General features: G+C 38.5%; 1 protein-coding gene across 1 annotated transcript in view; it reads left to right on the forward strand.

The window, feature by feature from the left end:
- Positions 1 to 5,105, forward strand: part of LOC309803266 (aromatase-like) — a gene marked incomplete at its 3' end in the record, with an annotated part of 30,054 nt that extends 24,949 nt beyond the window's left edge. The window contains exons 8-9 of the mRNA XM_082619273.1: positions 3,412 to 3,653; positions 4,857 to 5,105. Of these exons, the coding sequence (XP_082475399.1) occupies positions 3,412 to 3,653; positions 4,857 to 5,105 (491 nt within the window). The remainder of the gene's footprint in view (positions 1 to 3,411; positions 3,654 to 4,856) is intronic.
- Positions 5,106 to 13,905: the final 8,800 nt, after the last annotated feature.

The following is a 13,905-nucleotide window of genomic DNA, read 5'->3' on the forward strand; positions in this document are numbered from 1 at the left end:
GTATCCATTGATATAATCATATGGTTTTTATTCTTCAATTTGTTAATATGGTGTATCATCTTGATTGATTTGCATATATTGAAGAATCCTTGCATCCCTGGGATAAATCCCACTTGATCATGGTGCATGATCCTTTTAATGTGTTGTTGGATTCTGTTTGCTAGTATTTTGTTGAGGATTTTTGCATCTATATTCATCAGTGATATTGGTCTGTAATTTTCTTTTTTTGTACTATCTTTGTCTGGTTCTGGTATCAGGATGATGATGGACTCATAGAATGGGTTTGGGAGTGTTCCTTCCTCTGCAATTTTTTGGAAGAGTTTGAGAAGGATGAGTGCTAGCTCTCCTCTAAATGTTTGATAGAATTCACCTGTGAAGCCATCTGGTCCTGGATTTTTGTTTGTTGGAAGATTTTTAATCACAGTTTCAATTTCATTACTTGTGATTGGTCTGTTCATATTTTCTATTTCTTCCTGGTCCAGTCTTCGAAGGTTATACCATTCTAAGAATTTGTCCATTTCTTCCAGGTTGTCCATTTCATTGGCATAGAGTTGCTTGTAGTAGTCTCTTAGGATGCTTTGTATTTCGGCGGTGTCTGTTGTACCTTCCCCTTTTTCATTTCTAATTTCATTGAGTCCTCTCCCTCTTTTTCTTGATGAGTCTGGCTAATGGATTATCAATTTTGTTTATCTTCTCAAAGAACCAGCTTTTAGTTTTATTGATCTTTGCTACTGTTTCTTTGTTTCTATTTCATTTATTTCTACTCTGATCTTTATGATTTCTTTCCTTCTGCTAACTTTGGGTTTTGTTTGTTCTTCTTCCTCTAGTTCCTTTAGCTGCAAGGTTAGATTGTTTACTTGAGATTTTTCTTGTTTCTTGAGGTAGGCTTACACTGCTATAAACTTTCCTCTTAAAACTGCTTTGCTGCATCCCATAGGTTTTGGATCGTCCTGTTTTCATTTGTCTCTAGGTATTTTTTGATTTCCTGTTTGATATCTTCAGTGACCTCTTGGTTATGTAGGAACGTATTGTTTAGGCTCCATGTGTTTGTGTTTTTTACTTTACCCTGTAATTGATTTCTAATCTCATAGCGTTGTGATCAGAAAAGATGCTTGATACGATTTCAATTTTCTTAAATTTACTGAGGCTCATTTGTGACCCAAGATGTGATCTATCCTGGAGAATGTTCTGTGTGCACTTGAGGAGAAAGTGTAATCTGCTGGTTTTGGATGGAATGTCCTATAAATATCAATTAAATCTATCTGGTCTGTCAATTAACGCTTGTGTTTCCTTATTAATTTTCTGTCTGGATGATCTGTCCATTGGTGTAAATGAGGTGTTAAAGTCCCCCACTCTTATTGTGTTACGGTCGATTTCCTCTTCTATAGCTGTTAGCAGTTGCCTTATGTATTGAGGTGCTCCTGTGTTGGGTGCATATATATTTATAATTGTTATATCTTCTTCTTGGATTGTTTCCTAGATTATGTAGTGTCCTTCCTTGTCTCTTGTAACATTTTTTATTTTAAAGTCCATTTTATCTGATATGAGTATTGCTCCTGCAGCTTTATTTGATTTCCATTTGCATGGAATATCTTTTTCCATCCCCCCACTTTCAGTCTGTATGTGTCCCTAGGTCTGAAGTGGGTCTCTTGTAGGCAGCATATAGATGGGTCTTGTTTTTTGTATCCCCTCAGCGAGCCTGTGTCCTTTGGCTGGAGCATTTAATCCATTCATGTTTAAGGTAATTATCGATATGTATATTCCTATTACCATTTTCTTAATGGTTTTGGGTTTGTTTTTGTAGGTTTTTCTTCTCTCGTGTTTCCCACTTAAGAGAAGTTCCTTTAGAATTTGTTGTTCAGCTGGTTTGGTGGTGCTGAATTCTCTTAGCTTTTGCTTGTCTGTAAAGCTTTTGATTTCTCCATCGAATCTTAATGAGATCCTTTGTGAGTCCAGTAATCTTGGTTGTAGGTTCTTCCCTCTCATCACTTTAAGGATATCATGCCACTCCCTTCTGGCTTGTAAAGTTTCTGCTGAGAAATAAGCTGTTAACCTTATGGGGGTTCCCTTGTATGTTATTTGTCAATTTTCCCTTGCTGCTTTCAATAATTTTTCTTTGTCTTTAATTTTTGCCAATTTGATTACTATGTGTCTTGGCATGTTTCTCCTTGGGTTTATCCTGTATGGGACTCTCTGCACTTCCTGGACTTGGATTGCTATTTTCTTTGCCATGTTAGGGAGGTTTTCAACTATAACCTCTTCAAATATTTGCTCGGGTCCCTTCTCTCTCTCTTCTCCTTCTGGGACCCCTATAATGCGAATGTTGTTGTGTTTAATGTTGTTCCAGAGGTCTCTTAGGCTGTCTTCATTTCTTTTCATTCATTTTCTTTATTCTGTTCTGCAGCAGTGAATTCCACCATTTTGTCTTCCAGGTCACTTATCCGTTCTGCCTCAGTCATTCTGCTACTGATTCCTTCTAATGTACTTTTCATTTCAGTTATTGTATTGTTCATCTCTGTTTGTTCTTTAATTCTTCTAGATCTTTGTTAAACATTTCTTGCATCTTCTCGATCTTTGCCTCCATTCTTTTTCCGAGGTCCTGGATCATCTTCACTATCATTATTCTGAATTCTTTTTCTGGAAGGTTGCCTACCTCCACTTCATTTACTTGCTTTTTTGTGGTTTTATCTTTTTCCTTCATCTGTTACATAGCCCTCTGCCTTTTCATCTTGTCTATCTTTCTGTGAATGTGGTTGTTGTTCCACAGGCTGCAGGATTGTAGGTCTTCTTGCTTCTGCTGTCTGCCCTGTGGTGGATGAGGCTATCTAAGAGGCTTGTGCAAGTTTCCTGATGGGAGAGACTGGTGGTGGGTAGCTATCAGTGATATTTTCTGACAGATGACTGCATTGGATACCAGAAGAGAAAATTTCTGTGAACATCATTAATCTCACCATCTCACTTGACTATAGGAGGAATGAATGTCTTCTAGAATTCAGAGTAGGGGACAAAACTCAAGAACCACACAGGTGGCAATAAACGTTTGAAGCAGATTAGGTAGGTCTACATGATGGTGCAGAGAGGAAGTTCCTCTAATGGGCTCAACAGCCACACAGCCTCAGCCAACTATTGCCATGTGGGGATGTGAGTCCAATGTAACCTGTTTTTTTATTTCTCTACAAGTCCAGACATTTCTATGAAATCCCTCAGATGTTAAGATAATTGACTTCAAATCTGAATTTTCATAAGACACTCTGTGGACCAAACATAAAGTATTTTAGAATTATATATATAAATTTTTTCAACCAAGACAGAACTGACCTATAAGTACACTGATGTGAAACTAGGAGTTTTATGCCCATCACATGTTGAAACTAACATGACCTCCTTTGTCCTTTTTATCTGATCGCACAGGTGAAAGAGACATACAGATTGATGACATACAAAAACTAAAAGTGGTAGAAAACTTTATTTATGAGAGCATGCGGTACCAGCCTGTTGTGGACCTAGTCATGCGCAAAGCCTTAGAGGATGATGTCATCGATGGCTACCCAGTGAAAAAGGGGACTAACATTATCCTGAATATTGGAAGAATGCATAGACTTGAGTTTTTCCCCAAGCCCAATGAATTTACTCTTGAAAACTTTGCCAAAAACGTAAGAGCCCTTCCTTAAAACTGAGTGTACCACTCTTGAAAATGTCAACTCTTAAGACCTCTCTGTTTCTGTGTTTGCACCATGTACATTTCATTCTGTTTACTCATTTTCTTCACACCTCACCAGGAAAACACATTTCTCCTAGCTTGGAACATGACCACCATGTCTGTCCTCAAGTCAAGGAGGCTGGCTCTCCAGCTCTCAGAAATGTCTTCATGGAGGTACAAAATAGGTCAAAAGGTGAACAATTCAGGCCCTTAATTTGTTTAAAATAAGGCAAATTTTCTTTAAACAAGCCATTTAAACTTAACTTTTCCATTTAAACTTATCACCTTGTCATCATGTAGATTGAGCCATAGCATCATCTAAGTCAAGGAAATCCACTTCTGCTTCAGATGGAAATCAAGTGAGAAGAAAAGATTTGGTTTCCCAAATGGCCCCACAAGCACTAGGCCTCATTCTATATAAGACTTTGTAATTAGAAGAGCCTCAGCTTGTTCTTTTTCTTTAATTGAGGTGTACTGGAGATTCTGCCTCCATTATGTCAATTCTAGGCAAAGATTTTTTTTAACCTGAATTATCCAGATAGTTCTCTCTGTGCCCCCTTTTTCCATTTGCATATGGAAATATGATCTTAGTTAAACCAGTTGTCTAATTCATTCCATTTCTATATAAGCAACCCACGCCACGTTGGCAATTGGTCAAAAATAACTAAACTGAGCATGTATTAAGTGCCAGGCATTATGTGATTACAAATGGGGACAAGACAGGCAGAGGTGTCCCATTAAATATTTGTATAACTAAATATATTTAGATCCTTGGCACTAATAGACAGGGAATCCACACCTTTGCCTAAATTTGTCCTTGTCATCATGTTATATGGCCTGGCACAAAAATAATCTTTGCCTCAATGACTGGCAGAACAGCAGTAAAGCCGTGGTCTTCCCACAGAGCTAGTTGAGTATTTACATGAAAAGCAAAACAGGGGATTGTTTGAAGTTGTGTCTGTATCACAAAGGGTGAATCAAACTGGAGGGAGAAAGAGGCTTATCTGAGTTACAGTCATTCCTCTCCGTGAAGGAGCAGTATGGTCAAGTCGCCAAAACCGAGCATTCTGACTCACAGTGTTTTCAGGGTGAATCAAACAGATATGCATGACTCTAGCCTTTACTTCTCTGGCTAACTGTCTGATCATTTTCCTAGGTTCCTTACAGGTACTTTCAGCCATTTGGCTTTGGGCCCCGGGCCTGTGTGGGAAAATACATTGCCATGGTGATGATGAAGGTCACCCTGGTCACACTTCTGAGACGCTTCCACGTGCAGACATTGCAAGGTCAATGTGTTGAAAAGATGCAGAAAAAAAATGACTTATCCTTGCACCCAGATGAGACCAGCGACCTGCTGGGAATGATTTTCATCCCAAGAAATTCAGATAAGTGCCTCGACCACTAAAAAAGTTTGGTCAGTCCCTGCCCTGGAGCACTTCTCAACAGTATTTCACATGGAAACCACCCACCTTTGCCACGTAATCCTCCTCCCATGAACAACTGTGGCCTCTGGCCTTTTATACACTTACTTCCTGTGGGGTGTCAGCGAGCCGGGAGACGCCAGTCATCTGAGCGCATCCAAACCAGAAACCAGACTGCAGGAGAAAATACGGAGGCCAAGATTTGTGCAGGAAATGGCAGCCCTAAAGGCCCAGTTCCACAAAACATGCTTTGGAAAAGACAAGCCATCAGCAAGACTCATGCCCGACTCCTCACTGTCCTGCCCTGAGATGGGAGCTTGGTAATGACTGGGGCAGAAGCACTCAAGTCAATTACAAAGGCCAGGCTGACACTGGGTACCTAGGGCTAAACACACCCACTAGTGTGAATAAAGGGCTTTTGATTTTGTTTTCAGTGGGTTGGGTACTGCAATATTCACACCCTTGGAGAAATGCTTACAAATTCAGCATTTGCCTTTTCCTATGAATTATGTTAAATTAACTCTTGTTTAACCTCATGTGATTTAACTGTGGCAAAAGTTAAATGGAAGACTGTCATTTCCCAGTCTCTCAATTTATGCCTCAACCAGATTATATATGTGTTCTAGGAAAGAAATTCATACAATGGGTTTGAAATTAAAATAAAATTCCTTTCTTCATTATCTGCATTGTTGTTTAGTTCCATGAGTGCACTAAGAAAGAGAATACCCTAGGTGGTAGCACCTATTAACTCTTACCACAGGTCCATGATTTGGGGGAGGGGAAGTCTCTGAATCTATATCTAAATCTACAACCCAGTGAGTTCAAACTTCTAAGGAGTGCTCTTCATATACCATTATCCTTCTCCCTCAACATTTCTCCCCATCTTACTTTCCACGGCCCCAAAAGAAAAGAGCAACAGATCAGTAGACAACATGGCCAGGGTAGACCCCCTACCACAATCACATTTTATCCTAGCTCAGATTTAACAATTACCTTAGAGATTTAACAGTTATCTAGTTTATCTAATCATTACATGTAGCCAGGGGTAAAATACAAACCTCGGAATTAGCTCTTGAGAGAATAAAATAGATGAGTGAATTTTCCAAATACCAGTTTTGTTCTGTTATATCACCAATATGGATGTGTATACTGAAGGCCACTTAAAAACTGAAAAATTAAACTCATTTAAACACTTGTAAATCTTGGCCATTGAGTCAACCTGAATATTCTTGTCATCCTGCTATTGGGCAGAGCTCTTTTCTTTTGGAATCCATGCCGGTCTCCCATTCTTTTTTTTTTTTTTGGCCATGCCTGGTGACATGCAGCTTCCTACCGTCCTCCATTCTTACTCTCAAGATCAGTACTGAATCAACACTCTGGCTCAGAGACATTCTAATTGACCCAGAATCCAGGTGAAAGGGAGAGGTATCCAAAGTGGTCAGGGATGGGCATTAGTAAAGCAGGAAATATTTGCACTTTGCTGTACACCTGAAACTAACACAATGTTGTAAATCAACTATACTTCAGTTTTAAAAAGTAGGAGATACTTGAACTTGGAATTATCTGGATCATCTACATGGCCTAAACATATGTTGAAATAGGCCTGTGCACATGGATATGTCTGTAGTCAAGTCTAGACAAGCATCCAAATAATCCAGATCTGCAAAAGACAGTCCAGGATTTTAGACTTAATATCTAAATTAATTAATTCACATTAACTCACTAGATGATTGTAAACACACACTTTACTGTGACTAGAGCTGTACAGTAGAGGAAAACAGATTTTGGACCATTGCACTTCACCCATCCAATTCCCTTGAACATCTACTGTATTTAATGTGTACATACGTAGCCAAGGCCATCATCTATACAGTCAAAGTGAGACGGAGGTGGATATAGTTGTCTATAGATAATGCAGATAAAAAATATGCTAGGGGAAAACAGGACTAGGAGGTGGAGACCAGAGGAGGACAGGAAGAGGGGAACTGCTGGTTTGCACGATGAAAGCAAACTCTTCCAGAATCAAATTATCTGGGTAATTACTCAACTTGAAATTCTCTTTGTCCGGTATTGACAAACCCCATATGTTTGTACAGGCTTGGTCTAAGAATCTGGAGTGTCATTGATTCTTCACTGGGCTGATGGGCATATATTTGAAAATCCTGTTTTCTCTTCAGAATTTTACCTAATTATTAAGTACTTAATGTACTTAACATAGCACTCTGAATGTGTTATGGATTCTGTTTTTACTAACTCTCAGAAAACTGGGATGTACCAAAATGAAAATAAATAAGGAAATACAAGCTTTAAATGACACATTAAACAAGATGGACTTAATTGATATTTATAGGACATTCCATCCAAAAACAACAGAATACACTTTCTTCTCAAGTGCTCATGGAACGAACAATCTCTAAGATAGATCATATCTTGGGTCACAAATCAAGCCTTGGTAAATTTAAGAAAATTGAAATCATATCAAATATCTTTTCTGACCACAACGCTATGAGACTAGATATCAATTACAGGAAAAAAATCTGTGAAAAATACAGACACATGGAGGCTAAACTATAAATAACTAATACTTAATAACCAAGAGATCACTTAAGAAGTCTAAGAGGAAATAAAAAAATACCTAGAAACAAACGAAAATGAAAACACGACGAGGGGATTGGTTCAAGATGGCAGAGTAGAAGGACATGCGCTCACTCCCTCTTGCGAGAACACCGGAATCACAACTAACTGCAGAACAATCATCGACAGAAAGACACTGGAACTCACCAGAAAAGATACCCAACATCCAAAGACAAAGGAGAAGCCACAATGAGATGATAGGAGGGGTGCAATCACAATAAAATCAAAACCCATAACTGCTGGGTGGGTGACTCACAAACTGGAGAACACTTATACCACAGAAGTCCACCCACTGGAGTGAAGGTTATGAGGCACACATCAGGCTTCCCAAACTGGGGGTCCAGCAATGGCAGGAGGAATTCCTAGAGAATCAGACTTTGAAGGCTAGCAGGATTTGACTGCAGGACTGTGACAGGACTGGGGGAAACGGAGACTCCACGCTTGGAGGGCACACACAAAGTAGTGTGCGCATCGGGACCCAGGGAAAGGAGCAGTGACCCCATAGGAGACTGAACCAGACCTATGTGCTAGTGTTGGAGGGTCTCCAGCAGAGGTACAGGGTAGCTATGGCTCAACATGAGGACAAGAACACTGACAGCAGAAGTTCTGGTAGGTACTCCTTGGTGTGAGCCCTCCCAGAGTCCGCCATTAGCCCTACAAAAGAGCTGGGTAGGCACCAGTGTTGGGTCACCTCAGGCCAAAAAACCAACAGGGAGGGAACCCAGGCCCACTCATCAGCAGAAAAGTGGATTAAAGTTTTACTAAGCTCTGCCCAACAGATGAACACCCAGCTCTACACACCATCAGTCCCTCCCATCAGGAAACTTGCACAAGCCTCTTAGATAGCCTCATAAACCGGGGCGGGGCGGGCAGCAGAAGCAAGAAGAACTACAATACTGCAGCCTGTGGAACAAAAACCACATTCACAGAAAGATAGGCAAGATGAAAAGGCAGAGGGCTATGTACCAGATGAAGGAACAACATAAAACCTCAGAAAAACAACTAAATGAAGTGGAGATAGGAAACCTTCCAGAAAAAGAATTCAGAATAATGATAGTGAAGATGATCCAGGACCACAGGAAAAGAATGGAGGCAAAGATCAAGAAGATGCAAGAAATGTTTAACAAAGAACTAGAAGAATTAAAGAATAAAGACCTAGAAGAATTAAAGAACAAACAAACACAGAAGAACAATACAATAACTGAAATAAAAAGTACACCAGAAGGTATCAATAGCAGAATAACTGAGGGAGAAGAACGGATAAGTGACCTGGAAGACAGATGGTGTAATTCACTGCTGTGGAACAGAATAAAGAAAAAAGAATGAAAAGAAATGAAGACACCCTAAGAGATCTCTGAGACAACATTAAACACAACAACATTCACATTATACGGGTTCCAGAAGGAGAAGAGAGCAAGGCTCTGAGAAAATATCTGAAGAGACTGTAGTCAAAAACCTCCCTAACATGGGAAAGGATAGCGACCCAACTCCAAGAAGCGCAGAGAGAACCAGGCAGGATAAATCCAAGGAGAAACACGCCAAGACACACAGTAATCAAATTAACAAAAATTAAAGACAAAGAAAAATTACTGAAATCAATAAGGCAAAAATGACAAATAACATACAAGGGAATTCCATTAAGTTTAACAACTGATTTCTCAGCAGAAACTCTACAAGCCAGAATGGAGTGACATATTTAAAGTGATGAAAGGGAAGAAACTACAACCAAGATTACTTGACCCACCAAGGATCTCATTCAGATTCGATGGAGACATCAAAAGCTTTACAGACAAGAAAAGCTAAGAGAATTCAGAACTACCAAACCAGCTCTACAACAAATGCTAAAAGAACTTTTTAAAGTTGGAAACAAAGGAAGAAAAGGACCTACAAAAACAAACCCAAAACAAATAAGAAAATGGTCACAGGAACATACACATCGATAATTACCTTAAACATGAATGGATTAAATGCTCCAACCAAAAGATACAGGTTCACTGAATGGATACAAAAACAAGACCCATATATATGCTATCTACAAGAGACCCAACACAAACCTAGGGACACATACAGACTGAAAGTGAGGAGATGGAAAAAGATACTCCATGCAAAAGGAAATCAAAAGAAAGCTGGAGTAGCAATACTCGTATCAGATAAGATGGACTTTAAAATAAAGAATGTTGCATGAGACAAGGAAGGACACTACAAAATGATCAAGGGATCAATCCAAGAAGAAGATATAACAATTACAAATATATATACGCCCAACATAGGAGCACCTCAATACATAAGGCAACTGCTAACAGCTATAAAAGAGGAAATCAACAGTAACACAATAACAGTGGAGGACTTTCACACCTCACTTACACCAATGGACAGATCATGCAGACAGAAAATTAATAAGGAAAAAGAAGCTTTAAATGACACAACAGACCAGATAGATTTAATTGATATTTATCGGACATTCCATCCAAAAACAGCAGATTACACTTTTTCTTCAAGGGCACACAGAACATTCTCCAGGATAGATCACATCTTGGGTCACAAATCAAGTCTCAGTAAATTTAAGAAAATTGAAAACATATCAAGCATCTTTTCTGACCACAATACTATGAGATTGGAAATCAATTACAAGGGAAAAAAAGCTAAAAGACACAAACAAATGGAAGCTAAATAATACATTACTAACTAACCAAGAGATCACTGAAGGAATCAAAGAGTAAATCAAATAATACCTAGAGATAAGTCACAACGAAAAAATGACCATCCAAAACCTATGGGATGCAGCAAAACCAGTTGTAAGAGGGAAGTTTATAGCAATACAAGCCTACCTCAAGAAACAAAAAAATCTCAAGTAAACAATCTAACCTTACAGTTAAAGGAACTAGAGGAAGAAGAACAAACAAAACCCAAAGTTAGCAGAAGGAAAGAAATCATAAAGATCAGAGCAGAAATAAATGAAATAGAAACAAAGAAAACAGTAGCAAAGATGAATAAAACTAAAAGCTGGTTCCCTCAGAAGATAAACAAAATTCACAAACCATGAGCCAGACTCACCAAGAAAAAGAGAGGACTCAAACCAATAAAATGAGAAATGAAAAAGGAGAAGTTACAACAGACACCGCATAAATACAAAGCATCCTAAGAGACTACTACAAGCAACTCTATGCCAATAAAATGGACAACCTGGAAGAAATGGACAAATTCTTAGAAAGGTATAACCTTCCAAGACTGGATGAGGAAGCAATAAAAAATAAGAACAGACCAATCACAAGTAATGAAATTGAAACTGTGATTAAAAATCTTCCAACAAACAAAAGTCCAGGACCAGATGGCTTCACAGGTGAATTCTATCAAACATTTAGAGGAGAGCTAACACTCATCCTTCTCAAACTCTTCCAAAAACTTGCAGAGGAAGGGACACTCCCAAACCCATTCTATGAGGCCACCATCAATCTGATACCAAAACCAGATAAAGATACAACCAAAAAAGAAAATTACAGACCAATATCACTGATGAATATAGATGCAAAAACCCTCAACAAAATACTAGCAAACAGAATCCAACAACACATTAAAAGGATCATACACCATGATCAAGTGGGATTTATCCCAGGGATGCAAGGATTCTTCAATATAGGCAAATCAATCAAGGTGATACACCATATTAACAAACTGAAGAATAAAAACCATATGATTATATCAATGGATGTAGAAAAAGCTTTGGACAAAATTCAACAGCCATTTATGACAAAAACTCTCCAGAAAGTGGGCATAGAGGGCACCTACCTCAACATAATAAAGACAGTATATGACAAACCCACAGAAAACATCATTCTCAATGGTGAAAAACTGAAAGCATTTCTTTTAAGATCAGGAACAAGACAGGATGTCCACTCTCACCACTATTATTCAACATAGTTTTGGAAATCTCAGCCATGGAAATCAGAGAAGAAAAAGAAATAAAAGGAATACAAATTGGAAAAGAAGAAGTAAAACTGTCACTGTTTGCAGATGACATGATACTATACATAGAGAATCCTAAAGATGCCACCAGAAAACTACTAGAGCTAACCAATGAATTTCATAAAGTTGCAGGATACAAAATTAATGCACAGAAATCTCTTATATTCCTATACGCTAATGATGAAAAATCTGAAAGAGAAATTAAGGAAACACTCCCATTCACCACTGCAACAAAAAGAATAAAATACCTAGGAATAAACCTACCTAGTGAGTCAAACGACCTGTATGCAGAAAACTATATAAGACACTGATGAAAGAAGTTAAAGATGATACCAACACATGGAGAGATATACCATGTTCTTGGATTGGAAGAATCAATATTCTGAAAATGACTATACTACCCCAAGCAATCTACAGATTCAAGGCAATCCCTCTCAAATTACCAATGGCACTTTTTACAGAACTAGAACAAAACATCTTAAAATTTGTATGGAGACACAAAAGACCCCAAATAGCCAAAGCAGTCTTGAGGGAAAAGAACGGAGCTGGAGCAATCAGACTCCCTGACTTCAGACTATACTACAAAGCTACAGTAATCAAGACAATATGGTACTGGCACAAAAACAAAAACAAAGATCAATGGAACAAGATAGAAAGTCCAGAGACAAACCCACATACCAATGGTCAACTAATCTATGACAAAGGAGGCAAGGATATACAATGGAGAAAAGACAGTCTCTTCAGTAAGTGGTGCTGGGACAACTGGACAGCTACATGTAAAAGAATGAAATTAGAACACTCCCTAACACCATACACAGAAATAAACTCAAAATGGATTAGAGACCTAAATGTAAGACCGGACATTATAAAACTCTTAGAGGAAAACATAGGAAGAACACTCTTTGACATAAATCACAGCAAGGTATTTTTTATCCACCTCCTAAAGTAATGGAAATAAAAACAAAAATAAATAAAAGGGACCTAATGAAACTTAAAAGCTTTTGCACAGCAAAGGAAACCACAAACAAGATGAAAAGACAACTCTCAGAACTGGAGAAAATATTTTCAAATGAATCATCAGACAAAGGATTAATCTCCAAAATAAAGGCCCATGCAGCTCAATATTAAAACAAACAACCCAATCCAAAAATGGGCAAGAGACCTAAATAGACATTTCTCCAAAGAAGACATACAGATGACTAAGAAGCACATGAAAAGCTGCTCAACATCACTAATTATTAGAGAAATGCAAATCAAAACTACAATGAGGTATCAATTCACACCAGTTAGAATGGGCATCATCCAAAAATCTACAAACAACAAATGCTAGAGAGGGTGTGGAAAAAAGGGAACCCTCTTGCACTACTGGTGTGAATGTAAATTGATAAAGCCACTATGCAGAACAGTATGGAGGTTCCTTAAAAAACTAAAAATAGAATTCCCATATGACCCAGCAATCCCACTACTGGGCATATACCCAGAGAAAAACATAATTCAAAAAGGCACATGCACCCCAATATTCACTGCAGCACTATTTACAATAGCCAGGTCACGGAAGCAGCCTAATTGCCCATCGACAGACAAATGGATAAAAAAGATGTGGTACATGTATATAATGGAACATTACTCTGCCATAAAAAGGAACAAAATTGGGTCATTTGTAGAGACATGGGTGGATCTAGAGACTGTCATACAGAGTGTAGTAAGTCAGAAAAACAAATATCGTATATTAACTCATATATATGGAACCTAGAAAATGGTACAGATGAACCAGTTTGCAGGGCAGAAATAGAGACACAGATGTAGAGAACAAATGTATGGACACCAACGGGGGAAAGTGGAGGTGTGGTGGTGGTGCTGTGATAAATTGTGAGATTGGGATTGACATATATACACTAATATGTATAAAATGGGTAACTAACAAGAACTTGCTGTATAAAAAAATAAATAAAATCCTAAAATTCAAAAAAAAATTTCATTATTCAACGTTAAAAAATAAACAAAAAAAACAAAAAAACCCACGATGACTCAAAACCTATGGGATGGGCTTCCCTGGTTGCGCAGTGGTTGAGAGTCTGCCTGCCGATGCAGGGGACACGGGTTCGTGCCCCAGTGCGGGAAGATCCCACATGCCGCGGAGTGGCTGGGCCCGTGAGCCATGGCTACTGAGCCTGCGTGTCCAGAGCC

This window comes from Mesoplodon mirus (genome assembly GCF_964341445.2).
Source record: "Mesoplodon mirus genome assembly, chromosome: 4".
Taxonomy (NCBI): domain Eukaryota; kingdom Metazoa; phylum Chordata; class Mammalia; order Artiodactyla; family Ziphiidae; genus Mesoplodon; species Mesoplodon mirus.